The sequence below is a fragment of the Prenolepis imparis genome, unplaced genomic scaffold (genome assembly GCF_030444845.1).
Source record: "Prenolepis imparis isolate NDT839.2.m4 unplaced genomic scaffold, iyPreImpa1.0 SCAF_4, whole genome shotgun sequence".
NCBI classification, from domain to species: Eukaryota; Metazoa; Arthropoda; class Insecta; order Hymenoptera; family Formicidae; genus Prenolepis; species Prenolepis imparis.
Genome location: NW_028141162.1, coordinates 11749938 through 11775363, shown reverse-complemented (window position 1 = coordinate 11775363; position 25426 = coordinate 11749938). Strand labels below are relative to the sequence as shown.

The window sequence follows — 25426 nt, the reverse complement described above, 5'->3', positions numbered from 1 at the left end:
TATTCATTTTACATACTTTTTTTTAATATTGTATGTATTGCATTCGTCGACAATAAACTCTATCTTTTATTTTGATTCGGGGATGATTAATCAAATTATTTTATACAGATGAAAATCGTTACAGTTTTATACGTTTTTATATGTCAATGCAGTGATATATAATATCTCAAGAAATACTTCTTACTCTCAATACCTTCTTACTCGGATAAATCTATCGTCTCGTCCAATTTCTCGTAACTACTTTTCTCCTTCTTTTGCTGATTAATGATATACGTCGTTTTCTATTGTTGTTAAATTACGTTTTCTACTATACGATATATACAATATATTCTTGAAAGAATACTGTCATAATTCATACCTTCTTGATTCTTCGCAAAATGTGCATTATTTTAAAAATGTATTAATGTATATATGCTATATTTTAAATAAATTATTATTTTTCAATAAACTATTTCAACGTGACATTTTTGTTATATAACTTTAGATTTTTTGCGGTTTTATTTCATCTCAAGAAATAAGAAGTAAAAAGTTTTGAGTGTGTGTGTGGTGACAGTTTTCTTTTTCTCTTTGCAAAACCAACGAACATGTTATGTGTATGTACACCGTTTGTTGGCATTCTTCATTTCGATGGAGCCGATCAATGAAACTATATACGTAGCGGAAAGTACGGCAATTTTGTGCAGTTTTACATTTCCAATGATGTACAATATAACATTTTAAGGAGAATTTTTACAGCTTCTGCTTAATCGAACGATTTTACTGTTTCTCTAATTTCCCGTAATTTATTCCATAAAATTAAAATATCTTACATTACAAAAGAAATTGCACAGATTTCTATAATATAATATCAAATAGTTTTTTCAAATTTGCAATCTACATCATTATCTCATGTGATATTTTACGTAAACGTAACAAGCAGAAATTGTATTAAACGGCTTATTGACAATGCGATTTCAGTACATTATCTCGATGTAAAACATTTTATAAAATAGAAAAATTTACTATATTGCACATCTTTATCAAATAATAATATATATTAAACGCGTTATTATATTGACAAAGCTTGCGTAACGAAAACTTATACAACAATACAATGAATGCGTATTATTTTAAAAGCATTTTTGCATTTTTTTCAATTTCATATCTCATGCTGTGCAATGTTATACTTTACATTCGTTGTTTAATCTTTATATATATTCCGTCGTTACATTTTTGCGTTTCCAGATTTAAACGTTCATAGTAAGCTAATGAAATCAATAAACTGCGCATAATAAAATTGAGTACCATCCGCGAAAAGTTCAACAAGTGATATTTGAATATCTGAATGAAATGTACATTTTCACGAATAAACGTGTACTACATTTGTCAACGTCACATATAGAAAAAATTACGTTCTTATGAGAGATGTTATAACAATAGTCGTTAAAGTGAAAATGTGTGCTCACTTTTTCTGTGTACTACAAATTGCAGGGAAAAATCTTTTGTTTGCGACAGCATAATTTAAAAATGCGTAATTTAAAATTCAATCTCGCGTACCTGTTTTGTATTATGAAAATCTCGCAGCTTGAGTTGTAATATTACATAGAGTAACCCGAGAAGTTACGAGCCATGAGTGACAAGAAAAGTAGGTTTTTATTAAGGCTCCTGGTTCTTTGCTGACCATGTCGAAATCGTGACGTCAGAGGCGAGAAAACACATGCTAAAGTTTCTTAGATGCCATTTCGAAATAAAAAAATATTTCGATGAAACAGCACTTCAGATAGCTTTAGCACACTCTTAAAAAACCCCGAAAACTATCCTTTTTCCTTTATAATCAATGAACAGCTGTAAAATGTAATATTATGAAGCCCAGTCCGTCTGGTCTTTGCACATGCGCAGTCATTCCGGATGTCAAAGTCTGATATCTCGATCATTTTACAGATGTTGATTGATTATAAAGGGAAAAGGATAGTTTTCGAGGTTTTTTAAGAGTGTGCTAAAGCCATCTGAAGTGCTGTTTAATCGAAATATCTTTTCATTAAAAAATGGCATCTAAGAATTTTCAGCGTGTGCTTTCTCGCCTCTGACGTCACAATCCAATATGGCCGCGGTGAGCACCCAGGAACCTTAATACTAAGAAAAGTCGTCAAGAAAAGATGTGTTCATCTCGTATCCTCTCTCGTATCTTAATACGATCAACCTACTTGAGGAATCTCGTGAAGAATGTCATATGTATATATAGTATATATCGTATAACGTCGTTATATGTACATCAATGATATCCTCGTTATTATCCTCATAAATGGTATTTTGTTTCAAATATGGTTGAAATAAAAATGTGAATTTATAAATTACAGAACTGATGTATAACAATATTGATATTAAACGATAATTAATTTAATTATTCAGTATTATTGCTTCAGACAATATCGGTGAACGTTAACGTTGAAATAAAAATGTAGATTTATAAATTGCAGAGTTGATTTATAACAATAATTAATTAAATTATTCGGTATTTATATTGTTTCAGACAGTATCGGTGAGCGTCAGCGTTTTGACGCTGACTTTCATATCGATTGACCGATGGTATGCCATATGCTTCCCATTGAGATTCAAATCTACCACTGGCCGAGCGAAAACTGCTATCATAGTAATCTGGCTGATAGCGCTGCTTTTTGGTAATTATCTATGTACAAGTATTTTTATTGAAGGCAACAAATTATTTTAATTACTTATTGATGAATGTATTAAACAGGATGCTAGAGATCGTATTTTATCATTTTTAATATTATTTCAAATAATATTACTTTAACTAATTAATATTTATATGTCTGCCTATGCAGAATGTATCAGATTAGTGAAAAATAAACTTATTCCTCATTTATTTTCGCCTGAAAAGTGTAATTTGCGTCAAAAGCTTTGTAAAAAAAAACTCGAAAAATTTATTAATAGAACATAATTGCTAATCGCTAAAAAGAAATTAATTACGACTTATCACATGAAACGCCGTGTTTATTTCTCATTAATTCTGGGCCACTCATATACATACTATATAGATGATCTAATATATAGACGAGTAAATATTATATTTGGCTTCATAAAATGCAAATATTGCGTTCTTGAAATGCTTGAATATCATTTTTAAATATTAAAAAGTTTTCTCTTGAGATCTATTCTATCTTATACGTATAAAAATCGATATTCACTCGCATGAATTTTTTCCAACAATGTTTCAAAGATTTATTTAGCAAACAAAGTAAGAATACTACTTTATCAATGTCTTATGTGTTTTTTTATCAGATATTCCAGAATTGCTGGTGTTGCACATTGTACCGTCAAGCAGTCGAGTGCAGACTATATTATTCACGCAGTGTGTCTGGTCGTGGAGTCAAGAAAGTCAAGCTACCTTCACGATTGTCAAACTGATATTTCTGTACACCGTGCCATTGCTCTTTATGAGCGTGGCGTATTGGCAGATTGTGCGCGTTCTTTGGAGAAGCGATATTCCAGGACATAATCGTAAGCAAGTTCTTGTATTTTAGCAATTATTCCTATCAATTGTTTGATCACTTGTAGTTAAAATAATGCATTTTTCTGAATTTATTAAATTATTTAGTATATAAATCATTTTTTTTTAATTTCACGCTTTTACTCAATATAAAACTCTTGCTAAATAGAGAGATAATTTACTACGTTCATAATTTTCTTCTAATGTTTTCAATTCGATGATATAAGTTTGAAAAAATACTTCAAAAATTTTGACGGAAATGTAACTTCTATTGAGAATATAAAATGTAATAAATAAAATTTGTTTTATTGTGAAATATTAAAACGTAAAATATCTCTGGACAATTGAAAAAAAAAAGTTTACGGAAAAATTGTTTTCCTTTTCGAAGAAATAATATAATAACGAATATTTGCGCGAGCTATCCGAATACGTAAACATTCATATAACGTTCAATTTAAAGTTATGGGATAAGCCCTCTTTTTTTGCCTTTTTACAAGGGTTCAACAATGATAAATATAGCATCCACTCACATATCACATCACCCACCGTCAACAATCTGTTTGAATTTGAAAGTAAAGTGTATATTTTTATGATCAATATACTTTATATAAATCAAGGGGTATATTCTAGTTTTAAAAATATCAGTTAAATTAATATAATATAATATTTAGTGTAATATTTAATATAATATCAAATAAAAATTAAAAAATATATAAATTTATATTATAAGTATATGTATAAAATATTAATAATTACAAAGTTCTCATTTTTTTATGCCAAACAAAGTAATGTTGAAAAAAATTTACATATATATTATATAATTACTGTGTACAATTGTGTAATTTCTTTACTTTTTTAATTATATATTCGATATAACCTATTGAAAGAAATAGATATATAATTTCACATGCGATTATATGCACGTGTATATTAATTACTTAAACGTATAAAATCCAATGCGACTTTACCAAAGCATCTATTGTGAAGGACTAGTTTCATCTCATTGAAATTGAAATCATTATATTCTGATTATGATGTAAGCCGCTTATTTTGAAACATAATAATTTCCATTTTGAAATACAATATAATTTTGATAATTCGATATAAATGAGAGAAATGCTCAAATCATTGTAATTATATTTCATAATAGATATATAATATTATATATATATATATATATATATATTTGTGCAAAAAATACCATAATAAAAACAAAACATAACGTAACTAACAAGAAGAGTTTACAATTTACAAAATTAATTTTTAAAAAGTTGTGATACCCCGCATATTAATAAAATAGAATAAGTGATAAAATAATATTTCAACTTTGACGAATTATATGTTTATTAATTTAATTTTTAGAATATATAAATTTGTAATTCTCAAATTTAAAATTTTATAATTGACTTTTTATAAAAACGACCCTTTAATTTTCAATGAAAATATTTATTTATTTTCAGAGAAAATATAAATTAACTAAACTTTTTTTATATTATATTTTACAGTATCCACTAGAATCTGTCATTCAACTGAGATTCCACTGTCCAGAGGTGGAAATCCAGAAGGACAATTGAGATCTCGACGGAAGGCGGCGAAAATGTTAGTCGCCGTGGTTATTACATTTGCGATATGTTTCTTCCCAGTGCATTTGCTCTCTATTTTAAGGTATGTTTCGTGATATTTGCAATATTATTATGCATTTTCTCATGTATTATAGTAACGCGGCATTGCATGCGAATTACATTAATGCATACCTTATGTAAATGCTACATTGAAAGGGTTTATTAATGCGAAATTTCGTCGCTATTCGATATTGAAATTTATGTCAACCGATAAAGCGAAACTTTCATTACGTCAAGAATATTTTAACGTATGAAATGACAGCAAGTTTTAAGTGCAAAATATACATTATTTTATCAATACAAATTACATTAAATTTGATAAAATAATATCAAATCAAGAAAATGAGATTAAGAAAATATATATTATTAGAAAATGATTTAAATTAGAAGATAATTACAATCGTCAATCTTGTAGAGATTTCGAAAATATTTTATTTCAAATTCTACGCTGATTGTATGATCTCATAAATGAGATAATAATTAATTAATATTAAAAGATGCGTGAATACGTATAATATATGTATAGTGATCAATATTTATGATATTTTTAATTTCTCGGGAACGCGCAGCTGTTTCAAACTAAATACTTTTTCCAATATGACGTAAATTATTTTTATTCGTACTGCATTCTGTTATTCTCTTTGTACTTTTATCACCGATAATCTATATACAAAATGTCCCAAATCTATTGACTATTTTTGTCCATTAATCTTTTACCAATTTAAAATCAATTTTAGAGAGATTTTATCATTTTTGCCGCATTCGCATTTGTTCCAAGCTTTAGTGTTATATATCTTTATAATTTTTAAATTAAAAATACTTAATAAATAACTGATCAAAATAAATTCTACTTCATAAATTAAATAAGAAATAAACTAAAAGTTTAGCACTTCATTATTAATCGTTTATAATTTAAAGCTGAGTAGCTCAGCTACTCCTTGTTAAGAAAACATCGATTTTCGATTAATCAAAGAATCTATTGATATATTTATAAAGGATAATCTGCTAAGTCTGGGACTTTCTATACAAATGGAGAGCAAATAGATAAGATAAATTATTTTTATTAATGGAGAATTTATAAATAGAGAAAAGTGGAGACCAAATAGACAAATTATTTTTATTTTCGTGAGAAGTAGGAGAAATCAGAAGTAAAAAAAATTAAATAAAAAGATAAAGTGTTAAATGTATTAATTTTTAACAATATATACGACGGTTTAGACATTTTTCGCGAAAATAAATGTTCTTTGACCGACTTATTTTGATTCGTTTCATATAATTGATGTACTGAAATTATTGTTTTAGATGTACCATAGCTTTACCTTCAAATCAATGGACGATCGCTATTAGTCTAATCGCCCATTGGCTATGCTATTTCAACAGCGCGGTGAATCCTGTCATTTACAACTTTATGAGCGGTAAGATTTTGCATATACTATAACACGATGCTTTTAAGTGACGAAGTTTTTAATGCATGGTCTGAAATTAATCTCAAATATCCTCGAGAAAAAAAATTGACACCATTTTCGGCAAATATATTCTGAGAATGAGATATATCCTGTACGAAATACATAAATATACGGTAATATTTTACCGGTATTAGACAAGATTTCCGAACGTACGAATAAGTGACTTGTATTAAAATGCATGACGCGTCAGAGGCACACAATGCTTGCACGAGCCATTATGTCGGCTGCTGTTTTTTCGCCGTGTAAAAACTGGTCTATTCTTCACGCGAAATTAGTTCTCGCGGCTGCGGTTGTCAAAAATCTCAATTTATTTTCTCCGCTTCGTAAAAAGATTACGATGCTGCCCTATATAAACTTGCGCGCGATACATCACGAATGACATAAGTATAAATTTTCTATAAATGCTACTATATATAAACTGTACAACTTATTGTTAATCAATTAAGAGTTTGTACAAATTATAATTGAAAGAATTTCTCGTCTATCATCTTTTACTGAAAGAACGCAGAAAGAGAGATGAGAAAAACTGAATGTGTTTCCATAATTTCCTTCAAATATTGCTTTTCTTTTTACGTATATTGTAAGTGGTCAGATGTTTATTTATAAATAATAGAATAATTGTTGTAATTGTTCTGAAAATTATTAAGTCTGATAAACTAGTCTCAATTTCGAAGATTAGCGATTTAATTTTACATAAATTAAATCCTTACTTCGGCTAGTATCTACAAAGATTGTTTTAAACCCCCCCAATTTTTATACATATTACATGCGCGTGGATCCATTAAGTCCGTATTTATTTCGGCAAGAATACATAAGCGTACGCTTGATTAAAACAATAGATGTCTGCGTACATGTACATATGATGTCATTGAATTTTACTACAAATTTTGGGACCACATTAAGGAGAAGATTAAGGAATAAAAGAAAAGGAGAATATTCCGAGCGCGAAAGCGGATGTAGATTTAATGGATCTCAGACGGCATTTTACGAGGATTAAACGTAAAACTGGAACTGGAGATTAAACAAGGCCGCATATACGCATACGTCGGCCACTAACGAGCTCGCTAAATCGACTCACGCGGAATTATTCGGTGCTCTACTTTGCAGGTAAGTTCCGGCTAGAGTTCCGTCGTAGTTTTCGAGAGTGCGACTCGTCGAGCAAACGGATGATTACGTTGCCGGCAGCCCATCGGCATCTGCTGCCGTGTAGTGACGGATACACGAGAGGATGTCATACGAGCTTACGAAGTCGACCGTTTTGACACGCGGCGGAACAAGTAACGAAAATACACCTTGACGCACCTGTACGAACGAGCGTCGTGGCCGAGACGGCGTTTGATGTCGAAATCAGAACGGATATCGATATTCGTTAGATCGTGTTTGCTTTAGGGTGAGCTGTAGTTATTGCCCCTTCCCTTCTTCCCCCCTATTACATTAGATATGAAATATTAGAGATTCGATTAAAATTAAAATTTAATTAGTACACAGAGAGAATTTTCTCTTATAATTTATCCTGAAAATCATGGTAATCGTGGGACAATATGATATGGAAAGAATTTTATGAGAATTTCTCTGATTAATATTTATCACAATAAAAATAATAATATCTATTACAATAAAATATAAAATATATTTGATTAATTTTACCATGCAATTTAGTAAAATTAACCAAACATGTTTTATATTTTATTGTGATAGATATTATTTTTATTGTGATAAATATTAATCAGAGAAATTCTCATAAAATTCTTTTCATACTATATATTGTCCCACGATTACCATGATTTTCAGGGTAAATTCTAAGAGAAAATTTTCTGCGTGTAAGACTTGTGTAATAGCTCAAAGATAATTAAAAAATCTTGACAAATGAGGCCGTAAAAAAATTGGTTCAGCCTCAGCCGTACAAGATATTTATTAATTAATGTAGCATATTAATTAGAATAAAAATATTATTTCATAGAGTATCATTCTCAGATATGCAGCCGTAGAAATACAAAGATTTAAGCTGCGTGCCTACTATATGTCAATGTAACGTCAAATATTCTTACATAAGTTTTAAATATCGGTGACAGTTTCATCAGTCAATATATATTTTACTCCATTTGAGAATTATATAAAAAATTGAAGTTACGTTGATGTTACAATATCCCACAAGTAGCAAAAAAATATATAAAAAATGAAAAATGTTTAAAACTCATTTTTAGAGATATTTTAAAAATGTTAAAAAATAATTAGTTAAGTCCCTTTTTATTCTTTAAGAAAACGTTTATTTTTACGTCAATGTAATATTAAATATTAATTTAAGGTTTATTAAATATTTAATATTAATAAAGTATTAATAAAATAAATATTTAATAAACGTTAAATAAATATTTATTTTATTAATATTTTATTAATGAAATATTAAATATTTAATATACGACGTTGAATAAATATTTATATTACATTAACGTTAAAATAAAAAATTTTTTAATGAATAAAAAGGGATATTTAATTATTTTGACATTTTTTAAATATCTTTGAAAATGTGAGTTTTAAACATTTTTTTATACATTTTTTGTTACTTATTGAGATATAGTGTGCATCTAGAGGTTTATCCTTTTTCATTGTTTATTAAATCAGACATGTAATTAGCAATGGCAATGTAAAAATAATATTTTTAGTAATGAGAATACAGTTGATGACAACCGTATCTGATATCAATTGTACAACGCAATTGTAGAATGAATCAACATACCTGACACGTAGATATTTGACAAATATGTAAATACCTGGTGATGATCGTGTACTTGTCGCTGCACTTATTGTTGGATGAGAAATAACGTCGATGAAGAGAATTGTTTTCGTTCGCTTCCGGGCAGACGAGATGGTCGATACTGAAATTAGATATCGAATATAAGCGCAATTATACTAGCAATTATATTTGATTATTCGTTGCATTGTGCGATTGAAACGTTTGATATTTTACGAGAGATAATTTTTCGCGAGCGCAAAAATTCGCTTTTACGCTAAAAACAAACAATCGCAAATACAATACAATTCCGTGATTCGGAATTTACATTTGAGAATCGCAATATCAAATGATATATCAAAATGATTGCAAATGCCAACTTCATTTTTTAGCTACATTTTTTTTGCGTTTAACATAAAATTATTATATAGACATAGTATATTTAGACCGAGCGTTTGCCTTTATTTGAGGAGTGAGGGTATATGCGTGCACGTGGAAAAGGACGCTCCATTTCGTGCACCTTGCGCTCTCTCTCGGTCGAACGAGAACATGCTCGAACATGAACATGTAGCGTGAGAGAGACGCAAAAGGAGCAGAGTCCTCTTCTCTCATCCTTTTCTACGTGCATCTTTACCTCCACTCCTTAACACTCTGTCCAGATATATCTATGAATGATTATTATACATATATCTATAATAATCTTTAGATCATATATCTATACATATATCTATAAAAATCTTTAATAGGAAGAACAAAGAGAATAAATGCAGAAAATGCAACTGAAAGGAGACAGAGCTACTCTAGTATTTAACGCGGAAATAGACAACTCGAGATACTTTAACAATTGGAAATAATTGAAATATACACATTATTACAAAAAGAATATTCGATATATAAGTATAGAACGGCGTACCTGACGATGATCAATCGTTCATCGATCGCACTCTCCATAATCAAGGAGAATACGAGGATGATTTCGACCAACCGCCCGGGTGTAGACACGGATCGCGGATATAACGTCATATTAACAAGGACTCTTATGAACGACCACTTTACGAGGCACTCGCCATCATTTCTCGCGCGCGAGATTCACTTTAGACGGTAAGAATGGGGAAGAATACGCAACGATTCGAACCAACGACCCCGCGAACCGACGCCTTCCTCAACGGTTCACCGATAGCAAATCTATTCGAGAATCGCAATTTCGCTTGTATCGATAGTATCGATAGGATCGATAGCCTCGACACAATCGCAGCTGCCATCTTGGCTTCAGTTGCACTTCCCTAAAGGCCATTGCACGTACAAAAATTTTAGTCGTAATCGTAAGGCCGTAAGCAAATCGTCCAATCATAGAGAAGAATTATCATAACGTAATAAGAATGCTTGACTGTGATTGGACGATTTGCTTACGGCCTTGCGATTACGACTAAAATTTTTGTACGTGCAATGGCCTTAAAACTAGTAGAGTGGCAATGGACAAGAAAGTAATCATGGACACGAATGCTTGGTTTTGGCCACCCTGCTAATTTTTAAACGTAGCTCCTTTATACATAAGTTTTTCCCGTAACGGCGAAACTTTTGCGCCGCCGAAAATTATATGATCACTGATCTATGCGATAAATGACAAAATGTATATACATAACCCCTAGCTTAGAAAAAAGTGCAAGGAGAACATGATTAGATACGAATCGTTGGAAAAAAAAGAATGCGATAAATGTAATTAATTAGAGAACAGCATACCTGACGACAATCGTTCGTCGATAGCATTTCCTGTGCACTTGAACACGAGATATGCTAGAACGATCTCGGTCGATTTGCCGAGTAGGCCGGCTTTTTTACGCGACGCGATTGCGCTTCTAGAAGGCGCCTTCGACTTTCTCGTCCGCGAGATTCACTTTAGATAGCGAACGATTGGGAAAAAGAATGCACGGAGCGATCGAACGCGGATTCGATCGCGACACCGCGGATGCACAACCGTAGATGCACAGATGCACTGCGATTTGAAATCTTCAAGAGCGATATTGCGATTCTCGAAGTATCCGGACGGCTGACCAATCACAGCCTTCGGATTCGTGCGATATTGCGAGTTTCGAGGTAGCCGAAGCGGACCAATCACAGTGATCGTTCAATATTAGGAGCGAAATTCGAAATACTTTAATAGATATTAGAGATAATTTCCTCTTTAAAGAATTTTCTTGTTTAAAAATAGGGCTCAATTTGCGGCGATTTATTTAACTCTGCGATTTCTAATATTGAAATAGCGAAACGCGGAATAAAACTCGAAATTTGCTTATTTAACTAGTAGTTAGTATATAGTTAGTATTTATCAATTTTACAACAATATAAATCGCATAAAATATTGCGAAAATGTTGAACGAAATATTTTCGCACACGATGCAAAGTTAAATATGCCTAATCTTCGAAGAATTACTTCGAAAGCTTCTTGAGCTTTTTCTATCCCTTTCTCTCTATTCGTTTTAGTTCTTCTGATGAAATTAATTAAATTACATCTTTCAGAAACATTGAAATCTTAAACAATATGTAGATGAAAAAAAAATCTGTGTTATATCTGAGATTATAGAATCTCCAACTCTTTTATCGCTCTCCTTTTTTTTCACACGTTCTATATCTTACATTTTATATATTTTTCTTTTACTTGTGCAATTCTCTATGCTTAAAAAACTCTATGATACTTATTAGCATAAATTTAAATTTAAATCCATATTTAAAGTGAAAAATTACAAACTACAGACTTATTCCAGTCTTGCTTTCAGATTACACACATTCATATAATTTTTATATCTTTTCTTGCGTTTTTTATTGCACTTTATATAATGTTATGTAGCAATAAATATTCGTTTCATAACGCTGTATATATAAAAATTACATACAATGCGTATACGTTTGTTGCAGGAAAATTTCGCAAGGAGTTCAAGCGTACTTTTCAATGTTCCCACAATAGCAGAACCTGTGTCCATAAACGTGGATTCGTCACGGGCATCTCAGATCCTCTTAAACAGAGATCTCGAACATATACAAGATCAGTTCATACGCTGTCCAATAATAATAATAATGTTCAACAAAGTACCGAGGTGATACCTCTTAGTGCTATAATCAATGTACCGCAAAGTGAGAAACAGGAATAAATTTCATTTCTGTTTCTGCATTTTGTATCCCAAAATATACCATGTCCTTTTTAATATAAATATTTTAACTGATTTTAAATCAATCACACTAGTTTCAGAGAGAAAAATGAACATTTTTAATATTACAAAATATGAAAAATTAAGAAAAAATAAGTAATCCTTTTTGTCTCATCATTTTTCCTGAGAAAAAAACATTTCTAAATCTATTAAAAAAAAAAAAACTGTAGTTAAAAGAACATTGGCGATTTTGGGACGCTTTGTACAGCAATAAAATATAATTCTCTAAAATTGATTGAGCCCAGTATTCTTAGATGAAATCAAATTGTTCCTACATACTACTGTTATATAAATAAGTACAGCTCTCATTCAACAAAATCATTTTCTTAATTTTGCTGAATTAAAATGAACTATATATATTCAATTGATATGTAAATAGGCAATCATATGAGTCAGTTTCGTTTAATTCTCTCTCGCTGCTTTAAACATTCTACTTTATTATATTGTAGATATAGGTGATAATATACATCACAAATTGACAATTGGAAAATGTAAACTTGAATGCTTAAAAATAAAAAAAATTGTATAAAGCGTTATATTCTATCTATTCAGCATAATTTAAAGCATTTAATGTCCCGTTTTGTGTGTCACTTGTAATATTTATTTTCTATGATACATTTGGACATATCAGAATATATCTACAAAGTTTAATAAAGTATGTAATTCTATCTCTTAAAGTTATTATAAAGTTATTACACATAGAGTACTAGTTTTATGAACTGTACAATATGTTAGAGCGAATTACATATTCCTTTTCGACTCAATATTATTTATATTTTTACACTTTATTGCGTAAAAGTGCCATTTTTTGTTATATATAAATTTCCTATTTAAATTTTTTTTATAGACTTTTGTTTCTTAAGGCTTTATACAACTTTGTCGTTACTTCTAAATGTAATTGTGTCGAGTTAAAAAGAAAATCCTTTTATTTTTCTTGGTGCATTTTCACTGTTTTTAAAATGTGTAAAAGTTTAATCATTTTATTTCATTGATTAAGCACTTTCTATTATATTCAATGGAGACCTTAGATTTGTAGTTTAAATATAAAAAAAAAAGAAAATTTGTATATTAGTGTGACAACCAGTTTTGTAAAACTGAAAATATGTAAATAAAATATTATAAAGAAAAAATCATTATAATCTGAAAGAAAACAGTGATAAATAAATATTAGATATATTCATTTCAGCTGTTTCCTTTTCACATTTTCTAAGATAAATATTCCTTCAACTTTTCGTTTTGAGGGCAAAAAAAAAAAGAAAAAAAGTGCAGAAACGTATAAAAACAGACATATCCCTTAAATTAAATATTGATGTTAACTTGATTGTGTACAAAATATTATTTCTCTACATGTACAAAGAGATGCACAACTTACATGTTGTTCAATGAAATGTATTTCATTAATATTATAACTACAAACATTTCTGCACTGTAGGTAGTCATAACATTGAAAAAGTATATATATATATATATATGTATATATAGAATTATATCAATTTTATATCATGTCACAGTCACATGGCCCGCGCAGCTGCCGAGTATATTACATGATAATGTCTTTCGCTAAATAATGACCAGTTATGTAAATAGACTTTACATATGAAAAAAAAAACTCATCGTTATTTCATATACCAAGCAATAACGTCAGCATTATAAAGCTGCTATTTGGATATTATTAATACAAATACGATATTTCCATAAGTTAATAAGAAGCAATGTTCATCAATTGCATTGCGAGTAGTTTGTAGAGCGACAATCATCTGTCCAACTTGCAACAAGTCGAAAGAACATGATCGCTGTGTGTGTGAATGCAAAGCGCAAATAATAATTATTACCTCTGTTTAGGCTGCAGCTTTTTCCACAATGGTACTCTCAGAAATTGCGGATTCAATATTACCTAATTCGCGTTCAGTCTCAACAACAGTCAACGTCGTTGGACTGTCTGCAATCGTATTTTTTTCGTTAGAAGTTGCTTCCAACAGTTCTTTCACACTGACGCTATCCTCTACGTTATCTTTTTGAATAAAAACGTCAACGTTGATACGAGTATCGACGTCGGTATTTATTTCTATCTTCTCCTCCGCTTCATTCACTGTTCTAACCATGTCTGAAACTTGATTCTTTTGGGACTCTTGATCCGGTGTGTATGACTGCTCGACTTGCGCACTGTCAAATTGTCCTGGTATTGGTTTCTCGTCACTTTCCACTGAGTTACCACTCTTGACTTCTTGTTGTTCAATCTGTTGTATATTACTACCCAATTGATTATTCTGATACTGCTGAGTGCTTCTACCTCTTCCTCTGCCGCTCTGCTGATTATCAGGCGGCGGAAGAATAGGTATCGCCGCTTTTGGTCGTCGCATAGGAGCTGCTTGTTGTTGTTGCTGCGCAGGACTATAATAAGTACACCCTTGTGGTTGAAACAATTCTTGGGGTGGCGGTGGCACTTGAGGCTGCAAACATACAAGGTGCGTTATATTGTTTGTTTTCTTTCTTGTGTTTAAATAAATTTATTGTTCTCACCTGCACTGAAGGATTATATCCCTGATAACCTTGAAAGTTTGGTGGAAATGTCGGTCCGTTTGGACCAGGAACGTAATTAATTATACTAGGAGGCGCCGTTTGGGGAGGTATGAATTGTGGTGGTGGCACTAAAAATGCTGGCGGTGCGTAACTGGCAGCTTGTCCAGCAGGTGGTAAAGAAATAACAGGTGGGGCTGCCATGGGTGCTGTCGCTGGAGTGACTGGAGAAGACTGTTCGAAATGACCTTGCGGGTAACCTAAAACATTAAAACATGACAAATGAGCTGAATTAAATATTATGTTTTGTGAAATGAATAAAAATTATTATATTTTTAATTGAGCAAGACATTTGTACATAATGAGAATTTCATATATCATATTACTATCATTAAAAAATTTTAAATATAAGAATACATTTTCCATCTCTATATTCTTTTCTAATATATTGAGATTTTTATAATTTTTGTTTCAAATAAAATAACATTAAGAGTTTTAGAAATAAAAATATTTATTTAATAAAATAACTTGTATGTATGTATATCTCTTACCTTGAGATTCTAAAACAGCTCTTGAATTTCCAGCTAGATATGCGTATGCAAAAGTGACATATTCATATTAAATACATGCTTGTATTAAAAATATTTAAGATATTTTGTAAGAATTGACTTAGTGAAGCTAAATGCAATCTAAAATAAGATATATCAGTATTATTACCTTGAGGTGGAAAATATCCATGTTGAGCATGTTGAGATGAATAATTCTGTTGTGCGGAAGTTTCTGAAATTGTAGGTCGCTGACGAAGACTGGAATATCGTTTAGGTCTGCTTCCAGAACTATCTTGCTGCTGTTGCTGTTGTATTGTTTGTTGTTGTGCATGCGTTTGTTGCTGATGTGACTGTTGCTGCTGTTGCATTCTAGGTGGTACAGTGTTTGATCTATGTTGATTGGAGGATGCAAAAAAGCCTTCTACAAATTAGAAGAGATAAAGATTAATCAAAAAACAACACTGCAATTATCTAGTTAAAAATTTAAGCTAAAATATTAATATATTTTTGTTAATAAAAAAAAAAATAAATTTTTGTTTTTATATCTTAATCATCAAATATTATCCAAGTAATATATTAAAAGAAAATTGTCAAAGAATATATTTAAGAAAAGATTAACACATTTTTAATTAATTGATAAAAAATGGTTAATTTTATAGAATTTTCACTTTTTTGACTTAAAATAATATCTATGTAAATCTTGCTACTAGTCATAAAAACTATTCAATGAATATATTTCTTACATTTCTTAATCTTCTTTAAGAATTATACTTAACAAAAACTTACTGTTATGTCGTACAGGCTGATGATATTGACTACCATCATTAATATTGATTTGTTTCACATCATGAGCAAGCTGGTGCTCGTCATTATGTTGCGCAGAGTTGTTCCTTCTATTCTCGATTGTAACCGGACCAGGACCACGTCCCTTCGATTTATTCTCAACTATTCTGTTAGTGACCATGTTGTTATTAGCATTGGACTTGAAACCCCTTCCACGCGACCTACTCGCGGCCAAGCTTACAGACTCTTGGGGATTCCTCTTGCTACTCTCCCTTGGTGATGTTTTGATATTAGTTGATTTTTCTGCATCACCACCAGATCCTGCATTTCCATTTGTATTTTGATTTTGAACAGCATGCTTGCCATCTTTTTTCCAAGATGTATTGGTAGATTCGTCTGGTGTCTTATTTTCATTTCTATAACAATTTTTAATACAAAGTTTTGTCAATAAGATATTTGCTTTGTAAATATAATGTAGAAAAACCTATATATATTTATACATACATTGATGTATCGGAGACAGTAGTAGGCTTAGTTTTTGTGTTATCTTGCTGAGATTGAAGTGGTGGAAAATTTTGTGTTTTATTCTGCGTTTTGTTCTTGCTACTATACCAGGCTGACGAAATTACAGGTTCCTCTACTTTACTCGAAGCGTCCTGTATCAATTTCAAGAAAAATTAAAGATAACATTCAGTAGAATTTATAATTGATTTTATAAGTAACATCATATATATTTCGTTATACTTTACCTTACTATTACCAAGAGCAGGAAAATCTTCACTATTTTTCTGGAAGCGTCTGTTGTTTCCTCTACCAGGAGTAGTAGTTTTTCCATAAGCATCTTCATCTTCCCAATTTCTTGTATATTTGTTAGGCCCACGACTAAGTATATATATATAATTAATAATTTGTAACAAAATTAATAGAAAAGAAAGATATATATAAAGATATTATACTAATAAACTCACCCATATCTTCTTCTCCTTCTAGCTCTAGGCGGCCCTTCTTCATTTCTAATATCATAACCATATGTTGCTATCAATTCTTCAGGTCTTTTTGGAGCTTGTTCTTCATCATTATATCGATCATGATCCCACCTATCTTCCTTATCCTTCCATACCTTCTTCTCCTTAATTTCTTTTGTACTCGTTTGTGTTTCAGTATTATTATCAGTTACTTCATCAGTTGTACGATCATCATGCTCGTAAAACGTTCCTCGTTTCGGAATATACTGCGGATTACGTCTATCCTCGTCATCGTCCAATTTCTTTTGCGGTTTTTCTTCCTCTTGACCATCCCCGCTTTCACGTTGTTCACCACCTTCCTGCGATTCGGCCTGCGATTCGGCCGAATCACTTTCATAAATGTCACATTCTGAATCTTGATGTCCATCAGTCTGTTCACTACTCTGTAGAAAAGTCAACATAACAACAGTCAATACATCAGTCAATATAATAATATTAATATACAAAACAATAGTTTAAATTAGTTGTTATTACAAAAGTTTTATAAAAATATTTCAATCAAAATATTCAATATTAAAAAGTTATAAGCATAAGAACTTTATAAAAATGTTATTAATAATTTCAAAGATAAATTAACAATAGATTAAATTCAATGATACAATTTTAACATATTTAATATTAATAATAAACATCATAAATATATAATATTTCTTCTTTTATGTATGTTTTTACATAATAGATACTTTTATTAATATTAATCTTAGCGATAGGATATATTTATTTTTAGTTGTTTATTTACTTAGTGCTGTGATCCAAAAAAAGATAGAAAAAGTTTTGTAAACTCACTGAACAGCCAATTAAAAGTAAAGGTGACAGAATATCATTTTTTGCTACCATATCAAGTATATTGTTTTACATAATAATAAATTTATGTGTATCAAAATGTCAAAGAATATTTTTGTAACCAGTCTACACAATCTTTTTTGACAATAATTTTTGGCAAATCAAAAATTAAAATTTGTATGATTTTTCCATTCTAGTATGTAATGAAAACATTCTGATGACTAAGTTTAAAAGTAAATTATTAAAATAGAAACTTGTGAGATTGACTAAAAAAAAATGACTTTGTTGTGTCGAAGAGCTTGTTTTATAAAAGATTTTCTTTGTATATAATTTTCTAATTATATTATGGTTTGCAAACAATTCCTCTTAGTTTTACTTCTAATATATGATGCTTAATGTAAATTATATGCAACAGTCAAGGCGTAATATGTATACAAAGCCAAAAGATAACATTCGATCAAATTGCATTCAATAAGAAATACTTGTTTTGTTAATAATATATCGATATATATGTTGATAGAGTTGATAAAAAATTTGAAAAATTTTCAAATGTTTCAAAAACGTGTAAAAATATATATCAATATATATTTCACAAGACCATGAGGTTTTACATACATCATACATACATCATACATATCTGTTAGAAAAGGACGATTCTTAAAATCATCGGTTGATAAATCAGCATAAAGGAACGAACTCTAAGCTTTTATTTTATAATACCGGAAACAGAAAAAATTATGATAGTAAAATTGATAATAGTGCCGATCGCAACTCATGGATCTACTTAATTTTGCGATCTGCTCTCGATGGGGGATTCACGCGATGAACTTTTGTCATCTCGCTCTGCGATAGAACGATAAAATTTGGATCGCTTGCGAAACGCTGCATAATACGCACAAAAAAACGTGCGTACGCTTTTTTTTCGAGGGACTCTTTGTACCGAGACAACAACTTGTTCTCCCAGGGAAAGAGGTACGTCGACGAACCCTTACCTGGGTCTCCTTTGTCGCGTTCAGCTCCTCGTAAGATTCCGAGAGATCGTCGGAGCCGCACGATTGATTGGATTTTCGACGTCGCCGTGTGTCCGACATGTTTCACCCGGGTCGAAAGATAAACTATCACGTTTCTGTGGAGTCTTGTCGAGCCAGCCGCGAAAGCTAACGGTGAAGAAAACCGAACGTTCCGGAATACCTTGCGTGAGCTGCGTCAAGCTGAGATCTCGTCCACGAATTAACGACCGCGTATCCGAGAGAACAGACAAGATTGGTGGACTCGACTCTGAATTTCTCAATTAGTCTCGCGACGACAACTCGCGGCGAAAGCGCCAAGTTCTCAGAGTCACGGCTGCCAATCACATGTCGAAAAAATTAATTTCCCACAGTCACAAGATTGGGTTAGATTTCTTCGCGTTGTCGATCTTTGACCTTCGAGCGGCGCTGCGACTGCGTGACTGCGGACTGCGTTGGAATTCGGCGCGCGGAGTGGGGGAGAGTGGTGGGGGCTGGGGGATGCGCGCTCCGTTTCGTCACGTGACTGTGTCACGTGGTTTGGCGGCTGCGCAGAGGTGGGGGTGGGGGGTTCTCCCCCACTCCGCGCGCCGAATTCCGATGCGCGATCGCGCGACGCCACTAGAAGGTCAAAAGTCGAACGCACCGCGCACATCGACACGCGCTCTCCCTTCCGCCCCGTGTTGTGCGACAAATTTAGGATTGGAATTAAATTGAAATTTCAATAATTTTAAAGCAAAGTTCACTAAACTTGAGATTAGTTTTCTTTATTCTGATTGGTTATATTTCAATCCTAATCCGATACGGACAAGAGTCAGAGCTGCCAGTGTCGAAGAAATAAATTTTCCGCAGTCACGAGATTAGATTGGGTTAGGTTAGGTTAGGTTTCTTCGCGTTGTCGATCGCGCAAAGTATTTTCCAAATATAATAACACGTAACAATCGATGATTGGTTAGCAAATTATTTTTAATACCGTCACATGTGACATGTCATATGCGCAGCAGCCGAAACATACATATACAAGTTAATAAATTAAATTACATTTCTCATCGGTGGGGGAATTGAAAGACGTTTGACCCAATTATATATTTCGCCTTATTCTTTTTTTGCTCATTTGCTTCGTGCTTCTGTTAGTGCCGTATATCTGTCGTCGCATTTACGCGAAGCACATTCTGTCAATTAAACGTAATTGACACACGACAGGAAACAAAACATGATAGAATAATCAAGAAAGATGTGGGGCAATTATAGGGGCATTTATAATGTATTGTGTATTTTGATCTCTGCTGTTTACGGACACGATCTGCAACACTTTGACGATACGGTTACATTCAAAATAGATTGGCCCGGAAAGAGTGATACAGAATTATTAGTAAGTGTATTCGAATGTTTTTCTGTAATTTAAAACTTCGGATTTGCGAGCGATAATTTCCTTGTTTGCTGACGTATGACGTGTATTTCCATATTTTTTTGTTGCAGAAACCTCACTCGAACGCGGAATCATATTTTATAACTTCAGCTAATAACGAACGATATAAGTGCTTAATCCCAGGTCTGATAGAACAGGAACATGATTACAGTGATTCGTATAACGGACCAAATCCAATACAACTTTTGCAACCAATATTTGCTCAAAACAGTTGCTCCTATAGAGTATGTGTTTGTATATATATTCTTATATTTACCGTGCTATTTTTATTAATAAATATGTGTTGTTATGCCTGTGTAATTGTCTGAATTTAATTTTGTCAAATAGCTCGAGTCGTATTGGACTTACGAATTATGCCATGGTAGATATGTTCGGCAATATCATGAAGACAGAGAAGGAAAAAAGATTAAAGTACAGGAATATTACCTCGGTACTTTGGACAAGGCACAAAAATCGAAACTCTTGGCTTATTACGACGAACAAACAAAAAACCCCAACAAAAAGTTAAATATACCAGTTAAGAAGATTGATGGAATTAATATGCCATATGTTGAAATTGAGATGAGTGATGGTACAGCGTGTGATTTGAATAACAAAGCAAGAATCATTAAGGTGTTATATGTCTGTTATAAACATGGTAAACACGATGTGTATTCACTCAAGGAAACAATGACCTGTGAATATGAAGCGATAGTGCTCTCACCTGTATTGTGCAGTCATCCAGATTATAAGCCACAAGATACTGGAGAAAATGAAATCACATGTACACCTGTCGATAATGCACCAAAGAAACCAAAGTCACTTATGTTGATGGAACTGGAAAGTATAAAAACGCGGCATCAACAACAAGTGAGGGTAAATCTGCGCGATAAATATTCAACACTTGCAGATTCTTTTCTTTGCTTATTTTTTATCTTTAAATATCATTTAATGTGTATATTTTTTCTGTTATGTGTTAATAGTGATTGTCTTCATTTTTTATTAATTTTAAAATCGAGAAAAGAGTATTTTGTAAAAATACTTATATATTAATAACATAATTAATATTAAAATAGTTATATTAATAGAGAGCAGATTTGTATTGCATATTAAAAAATATTTCAGTGACCTCATCTTTTGAAAACTTAATAGAACAATATAGGAAACTGCTTCTATCGCTATATCTATATATTCTGTAGATAACTAATATACATCTAATACTAAATCTTACTTTAATTAGGTTTCAATAATTCTTTAAAAAGTGTGATAGAATTCTGCAATATAGATTATTTCTTTACTTTTTAGTTTTAAGCACTAAACAATTTTTTTTTTCTTTCTAATTTATTTGCTATTTATTTACTGTCTTAATTATTTGTTGCACAGGATGACAAGCAGCAGAAAGTGTATGCAATCATCCGTGTAGATAAGGAGGGCCAGGTCAGAATATTTTGTATATATTGGGAAGAAAGGGGTAGGGGGGAAAATTAATGCTTGTCGATCATGTAGTATCATTAACTTCTACAAATGATTTTCATTCTGTCCCTTCTTTATCTACATACTTCGATACATTATTCGTTGTTATTTCACCAATATTCATATTTGTTGCCATTTGCAAAGTTGTTGCATTGTTATGTAAGATATAATTTCTTATCCTTACATTACCAGTATTACATACCCTATACAATAATATATATGTTCTTATTATCATTATTATGTTATATAGTAACAATAGTATCAAATAAAATAACATCGACTTTGTATATACATTTGGAGCGATTAATTATATCAGTTTGCTGCAATAATAATTATGCGTGTATATACATGATAATTTGTTTTGTAATTAAGTAAAAGAGATTTAAAAGCTTCTTTATAAAAAAACATAACTTTGTCATATAGAATCATAGAAAATTGTAATGAATTGATTACAGGATGGCGAGCCAAGAGTAAGGGTCGAGATACATCCACTGGATGTTATGGATAAGCAGGGCAATGGTGATGAATCTATCAATGCAATAAGTGATCAGAATATTAGTCCTGCCGAAGTTAGTCCTGTTCAGAGTTTCCTCAGTGGAAAAAATTGCTTGCATGGGGCAAGTATTCATAATCATTATCGTTTTTGTTTTTATTAAATATATTCTTAATATTTTAATATGTTAATAGGGTAACGGCTGGTGGAAGTATGAATTCTGTTACGGCCGTTCTGTCGTACAATATCACATAGAAAGAGATGGTACAAAAACAATTGTCAATCTCGGTAGATTTGACAAACAAAAGCATTTAGAGTGGATTGCTGCGCATCCACATAAGAAACCCAAACCGTTAGAGTTAAGAAAACACCTCTCACACTTTTATAGTGACGGAAGTAGCTGCGATAAGACTGGAGCTTCTAGGCAAACTGAAGTATGTATTATTATTACAAATTTGAAAAATATTTTTGATTTTCTAAGCTAAACTAAAAATGTCATATAAATATCACATTAATGTGGCGAATAATTTTACATGATTTCTTAATTTTAGGTAAAGTTGAAATGTGTGGAGAACCATACTGCAAGCGCATCTAGTGTATCATTATTTTTATTGGAACCAAAAACATGTGAATATGTTCTAGGAGTTGAATCACCATTGATCTGTGATATCTTAGAATATGCCGATGAAAATGGACTTTTAAGTGAAAAGTTTCAAGCAAATTTCGATAAATTAAAATCTACAGCCTTGCATTCGGAGCAAGATAATTTAGATGAGAGAATAGCTAACGGAGACGATTAAAGCAATTAATTTGTTTTCTCGATGTGTCGATTAAATTATCAAAACGTTTGTTATAAATATAAAAATTTATTGTTTATTAAGTAAAAAAATTGTATTATATAAAACAATTAATATGAGTGAAATTGAAATTAATTAGATTATAAATATGCGTTTGGTGTGATGGTAAAAAGACTTGCATTCCAAACTATCTAACAATATAAATATTTAATAATTACCACGTGTAAATGTTCTTCTATTATGTAAAGCAAGTGCATATCAAAAGGATAATAGCATTCTAGCGTGTGTGTAAAGTTTATAACGCGTGTATCTAAAATAGCCAAGCAATCTTGGAAAATATTGGATTTTTTCAGACTAAATAAAAGAGACATACCGAAATTAATACGGGATACGCGTAAGTTAATGGAAACTTTATTTCGGCTTGTCTTGTCTCTATCCGATTAATACCGATACGAAATGAAAACTTGTAAGAGGGCAAATATGTCTATGAGAATGTTCAGAATTTGCATCATAAAGTATTACAATCCTGATTACAGTTATAAACGACATCGCATTAGCCGATATTCAAACCGATCCCGACACGGAACTGTTGCTTCTTGTGATTCAAGAAGCCGCTTATGATTAATGAGGCCTCAGGAATTGGGTATAATTTCTTTTCGAACACGGCACCCAGGCTGGTCTCCGAATTGACGAATCCTCGGCAGATGAAGTCCGCGTACGGGATGTCGACACGATACACTATCGTGCCGATGGACTCGTGAATACGGGTATTTGTCTCGATCTCGACGCCAAGCTGCAGCTGCTCGCTCGCCTTCCGATGGTAGCAGACATGAATGCCCGCTTCGCCGAAGGTGGCGGATAACGTCGTGGGACCGGTGCTGTGTCGGAACGCGGCGCACATCAACGTCTGCTGACCTCCCGGTATCAGGGAACCGCGTAGATGAGCGATCTCTGTGCCGAGGGTGATCCGCGGCGTGATAGCTTGTAGATAGTGCAGCACCAACGTGCCGTGCAACCTAGCGAGATCTGGATTCGCCAAAGTCATCGCTATCGTGCAATCGTCTGAGCGGTACTCCAGGCCGGAACTGAAGGCCTTGTACTTCTTGTCGACGATCTGCGTCGCGAGCTTGAATCTGTATCTACAGCCCAGCGTGTGCACGAAGCTGGCGCTCAGATTACCACTGGGTGTGATCTCGCCCGAGATGACCGGATATTTCTCCGAGAATCCCACCCTCTTGGTGCCGACGTAATTCACGCCAAACTTGAGACCGTACGGCGTCACGGAACTCAACGTCATCCTGTACGTCACGTTGAAGTGCTTACTCAGGGTCTTCCTCAGCAACAAGTAGGCGCCTTCGAAATTCTGTGGATAGAGCTCCTTGGTCTTCGCGTGAAGGTCCTCGAAGCTGCTGGGATTCCCGGGTTTCCTGTCCACTTCCTCGAAGCAAGGAACACATGGTGGATCTTCTAAATTGGCGGCAGGGGTTACAAGGAACTCGGTGCGTTTGTTGATAAGCGCTTGTACGCTACCCATAATGACAGAAATATTGGTTTTCGATAAGTAAACCGATATATCTCAATTAAATATACAAATAGCACATTCGATACGCATCGATCTTCACTCTGTATTTAATTTTATCGGTGATTGAAAATTTTATTATCGATAAAATTTTAATTTTAATGATAAAATATAAATAATTTAATAATAATTTTTTTTTTTTAACTTCCAAAATTAAAATGCGATCTTCAAGTACAGAATTATAAATTTTTACTAGGACAATATATTATATATGTGCCCTGTACAAAATATTAAAACTTCATCTGACAAAATTTTTCTATAAACGCACAAGAGGATCTTTAAATTGGACGAACGTATGAATGTTTTATTTATATATTTATATATTGTACTTATATATTTTTATAATGAATCGCACGCGTATAATTACACTTATTGTTAGCTTCGTGATAGTAGCAATATGTGCAAACAGTTAATTATTGTTATGACAAAAAGTTGATACAATCGATATTTTATTTCAAGAAAGCATAAATTTTGCGAAGCTGATACCACGAATTCTACATAAAT

The 25426-nt window shown here is 32.1% G+C and overlaps 4 protein-coding genes and 1 long non-coding RNA gene across 11 annotated transcripts in view; 2 read left to right on the top strand and 3 right to left on the bottom strand.

The window, feature by feature from the left end:
- The window catches only part of LOC145935011 (uncharacterized), a 74432-nt gene extending 63975 nt beyond the window's left edge, over positions 1–10457 (bottom strand). For both annotated transcript variants that reach the window (XR_014425146.1, XR_014425145.1), the window contains exons 1-2: positions 10220–10457; positions 9347–9451 (exon numbers count right to left, since the gene is read on the bottom strand). This is a non-coding gene — a long non-coding RNA (uncharacterized LOC145935011). The remainder of the gene's footprint in view (positions 1–9346; positions 9452–10219) is intronic.
- The window catches only part of LOC145935004 (orexin receptor type 2), a 36687-nt gene extending 24095 nt beyond the window's left edge, over positions 1–12592 (top strand). Inside the window, exons 3-8 of one of the 2 annotated variants that reach the window (XR_014425144.1) lie at positions 2510–2657; positions 3280–3498; positions 4993–5152; positions 6412–6524; positions 7683–7965; positions 12220–12351. Coding sequence is in view for 1 of the 2 variants with exons in the window: in XM_083035981.1 (XP_082892107.1) it covers positions 2510–2657; positions 3280–3498; positions 4993–5152; positions 6412–6524; positions 12220–12452 (873 nt within the window). In the remaining variant the exon portion in view is untranslated. Of the gene's footprint in view, positions 1–2509; positions 2658–3279; positions 3499–4992; positions 5153–6411; positions 6525–7682; positions 7966–12219 lie in introns of both variants that reach the window. The other variant, XM_083035981.1, reaches the window with a different exon arrangement.
- Positions 12593–13566: 974 nt separating this feature from the next.
- Btz (CASC3 exon junction complex subunit) lies at positions 13567–19454 on the bottom strand. Of its 2 annotated transcripts, XM_083035973.1 has the most exons (9): positions 19158–19454; positions 17326–17765; positions 17107–17239; positions 16862–17013; positions 16361–16773; positions 15744–15995; positions 15578–15610; positions 15030–15286; positions 13567–14959 (listed from the first exon to the last, which is right to left on the bottom strand). In XM_083035973.1, exons 1-9 carry the CDS (start codon positions 19254–19256, stop codon positions 14348–14350), a joined length of 2391 nt encoding a protein of 796 aa, XP_082892099.1. In that variant the 5' UTR covers positions 19257–19454; the 3' UTR covers positions 13567–14347. The 2 variants fall into 2 exon arrangements, with proteins under 2 accessions (XP_082892099.1, XP_082892100.1); XM_083035974.1 differs by lacking the exon at positions 15578–15610 and having other exon boundaries at positions 19158–19453.
- A 334-nt stretch (positions 19455–19788) lies between these two features.
- LOC145935505 (endoplasmic reticulum lectin 1) lies at positions 19789–23725 on the top strand. Of its 4 annotated transcripts, none has more exons than XM_083036929.1 (7): positions 19789–20544; positions 20652–20825; positions 20929–21450; positions 21964–22017; positions 22509–22670; positions 22741–22980; positions 23098–23725. In XM_083036929.1, exons 1-7 carry the CDS (start codon positions 20407–20409, stop codon positions 23344–23346), a joined length of 1539 nt encoding a protein of 512 aa, XP_082893055.1. In that variant the 5' UTR covers positions 19789–20406; the 3' UTR covers positions 23347–23725. The 4 variants fall into 4 exon arrangements, with proteins under 4 accessions (XP_082893055.1, XP_082893057.1, XP_082893056.1 ...); XM_083036928.1 differs by having other exon boundaries at positions 19790–20544; positions 20929–21456; XM_083036931.1 differs by lacking the exon at positions 21964–22017.
- A 142-nt stretch (positions 23726–23867) lies between these two features.
- Positions 23868–24994, bottom strand: LOC145935506 (mitochondrial import receptor subunit TOM40 homolog 1). Its single transcript, XM_083036932.1, has one exon. The coding sequence runs from the start codon at positions 24875–24877 to the stop codon at positions 23897–23899; it is 981 nt and encodes a 326-aa protein (XP_082893058.1). The 5' UTR covers positions 24878–24994; the 3' UTR covers positions 23868–23896.
- Between the last annotated feature and the right edge of the window lie 432 nt (positions 24995–25426).